Raw genomic sequence first — 2,732 nt, 5'->3', positions numbered from 1 at the left:
AGACGTCTCCTTATCTAAAAAAAATGTCTAAAGGGTAGTTTAGTCACAACGACCTCTGGAACATGGGATGGACCATTCTTTTAACTTTAATGGGAAACATATCACTTGGCTTTCTGTAAATGTGATATTCCAAGACACTAATTTTTTGCAGAGTCCACATATTATTATGTTTTAAGTAACACGCTTTCCCTATATAGATATCATTCATTGACTTTTTTATTTTATTTTGTTATTGAAATTATTTATTACTATCAAAGTTTGTATATCAACTGTTTTGATCATATGTTATCTCTTACAATGAAACAGTTCAAACATAACAATTAAAGCTTAATAAAGTTGAATACAACAAAGAATACCAATTATGTACATAATTAAAGATAGTTACTAAAATCTGAATGCAAGAATGAAATGAGTTGTTTTAATAAGAAAAATTGAAAAGAAGATTTAATCTATTCAATATGCACAAATAGATAACCAAAAAAAGATAATGACTTCAAAAGAATTAGGAAAACTAAATGTATAAAAACAGTTCTGTCAAAAACCTTTCTTTATCATATTTATAAGTGCTCTATTTTCACCATTATAAAACAGATATTATTTTATAAAAAAAAGTACCATAGTTTAAAACTCTAGTTACTACTTTTTACGAAATTGTACCTATTATCTGTATATAGTTGAAGAAGTGAAAATTCAACTTCTGGTGCCAAAAAGGTCAATTTCAATCAAATTATCTTCCTCAACATGACAACATTCAATACTTCTCTTCCCATAATGATCTAATGAGATCTCAATAAGTTCTTCCCGTTCTTCCTCTTCATCTTCCCATTTGAAGAACACACTTTCATGTGTTTCCCACTTTTCATTCATGGGGAAATCGCCATCTGAGGAGCTATCTGTCTCACTATCCGGATAATACATCAATAAAGATGGATATCTTTCGTAACCCACATCATGTTTATCATTGGAAACCTCATGATTTTCATTACTCTCTTCATCATCTTCTTCTTCTCCTTCGTATGCTTCATATATGATCTCCAATGGTGCTCTCATGTTCCATTCAAGAAACGCCATTGTTGTATCTATTTGTTTGCCACCCGTTTCCATTATTTTTGGCCCCCCTTCAACCGCTTGTGGTGATTCCGTGGAAGTGAATTCCAATCCCATATCATGCTCGTACTTCACATGGGTTTCATTGCATTCCAAGTCTAAACTAGATTTAGGCTCGTAAGTGGGCCCTCCTTCAATCACATGTGATGATTCAATGGAATTGGATTCGAATACCATTTCATGCTCAAACTCCACATGGGTTTCATTGCATTCCAAGTCTAAACCAGATTTTGGCTTGTATGTTGGCCCTTCTTCTTCAATAGCTTGTAATGATTCCATGGAATTGGACTCCAATCCCATGTCATGCTCAAACTCCACATGGGTTTCATTGCATTCCAACTCCAAACCAGATTTAGGCTCGTATGTTGACCCTCTTTCTACAATCGGTTGTGTTGATTCCATGGAATTAGACTCCAATCCCATATCATGCTCGTACTTCACATGAGTTTCATTGCATTCCAAGCCTAAACCAGATTTAGGCTCGTATTTAGGCCCTTGTTTAATCACCTGTGATGATTCAATGGAATTGGATTCCAATACCATATCATGCTGAAATTTCACATAGGTTTCATTGCATTCCAAGTCTAAAACAGATTTAGGCTCGTATGTAGGCCCTCCTTCTTCAATCGCTTGCACTGATTCCATGGAATTGGACTCCAATCTCGTGTTATGCTCAAACTCCACATGGGTTTCATTGCATTCCAAGTCTAAACCAGATTCAGGATCAAATTCTGCATGGGTTTGGTTTTGGGCTAGGAAGTCGATAAGTCTTGATTCCAAAGATTTAGATTCTGGAGCAAATTTTGAATACGAAATAAGGTTGGAATGGTTGTCGTTGCAATCAAGAACTCTTGATTCCAAAGAGTTGGATTCCTTTGCCAATCTCTCATTGTCACTGGAATCTAAAACTCTTGATTCTTTTTCTAAGTTGTTCACACCTAATCTGAGAAGAGAAATGAGTATGATTCCCGTGGAATTAAGAACAGGAGATAAAGCTATTGATATGAAAAAAGATGGAATGTAAAGAAGAATTAAGGTGTAAAGAGTTACAATGATGGAGAAAAGAGGATGTGAGCAAGGAGATGATAATTTGGGAAATAGATGATGAATGGAATTGAATTCCATTGCTTTTTATTGGAATTCTAAGATATGATAGGAAAGCAATCCATTGAAGGAGAAGTTTAGTAAGTGATGGAGCAGGAAAAGGAGTTATATACATGTGTAGTGATGAGATAAAAGAGAGCCTTTTGGGAGTGCGTAAAAGCAAGGCATGGAATATTGAAGCTAGTATGCTTTTAATAAGGTAAATTATACAATATATAATTATTTATATGATTGTTGTATTTTATGTTTTCTATTTATACACAATGTAAATACAAATACAAGAAATTTAGCTAAAAATTTATAAAAAAAAAAATAAATAAGATGAAAACATTAGACTAATTAAAATACAAATTCCGTTTATTGTGTATGAAATTTTACCTTATTGAATTTAAAGAACACAAATACAAGAAATGTAGTTAAAATTTTATAAAATAAGATGGAAACATAAGACTAACTAAAATACAAATTCCGTTTATTGTGTATGAAAATTTACCTTATTGAATTTAAAGAACCATCATATT

General features: G+C 32.8%; 1 protein-coding gene across 1 annotated transcript; it reads right to left on the bottom strand.

The window, feature by feature from the left end:
• Positions 1 to 571: 571 nt before the first annotated feature.
• Positions 572 to 2,373, bottom strand: LOC145102103 (uncharacterized). Its single transcript, XM_079039458.1, has one exon. It carries the CDS (start codon positions 2,230 to 2,232, stop codon positions 691 to 693), a length of 1,542 nt encoding a protein of 513 aa, XP_078895584.1. The 5' UTR covers positions 2,233 to 2,373; the 3' UTR covers positions 572 to 690.
• Positions 2,374 to 2,732: the final 359 nt, after the last annotated feature.

Source organism: Lactuca serriola, chromosome 4, assembly GCF_051521515.1.
Source record: "Lactuca serriola cultivar US96UC23 chromosome 4, Lser_US96UC23_V15, whole genome shotgun sequence".
In the NCBI taxonomy this organism is placed as follows: Eukaryota; Viridiplantae; Streptophyta; class Magnoliopsida; order Asterales; family Asteraceae; genus Lactuca; species Lactuca serriola.
The sequence above is the reverse complement of the archived record's forward strand: the minus strand, read 5'-3'. Positions and strand labels throughout refer to the sequence as shown.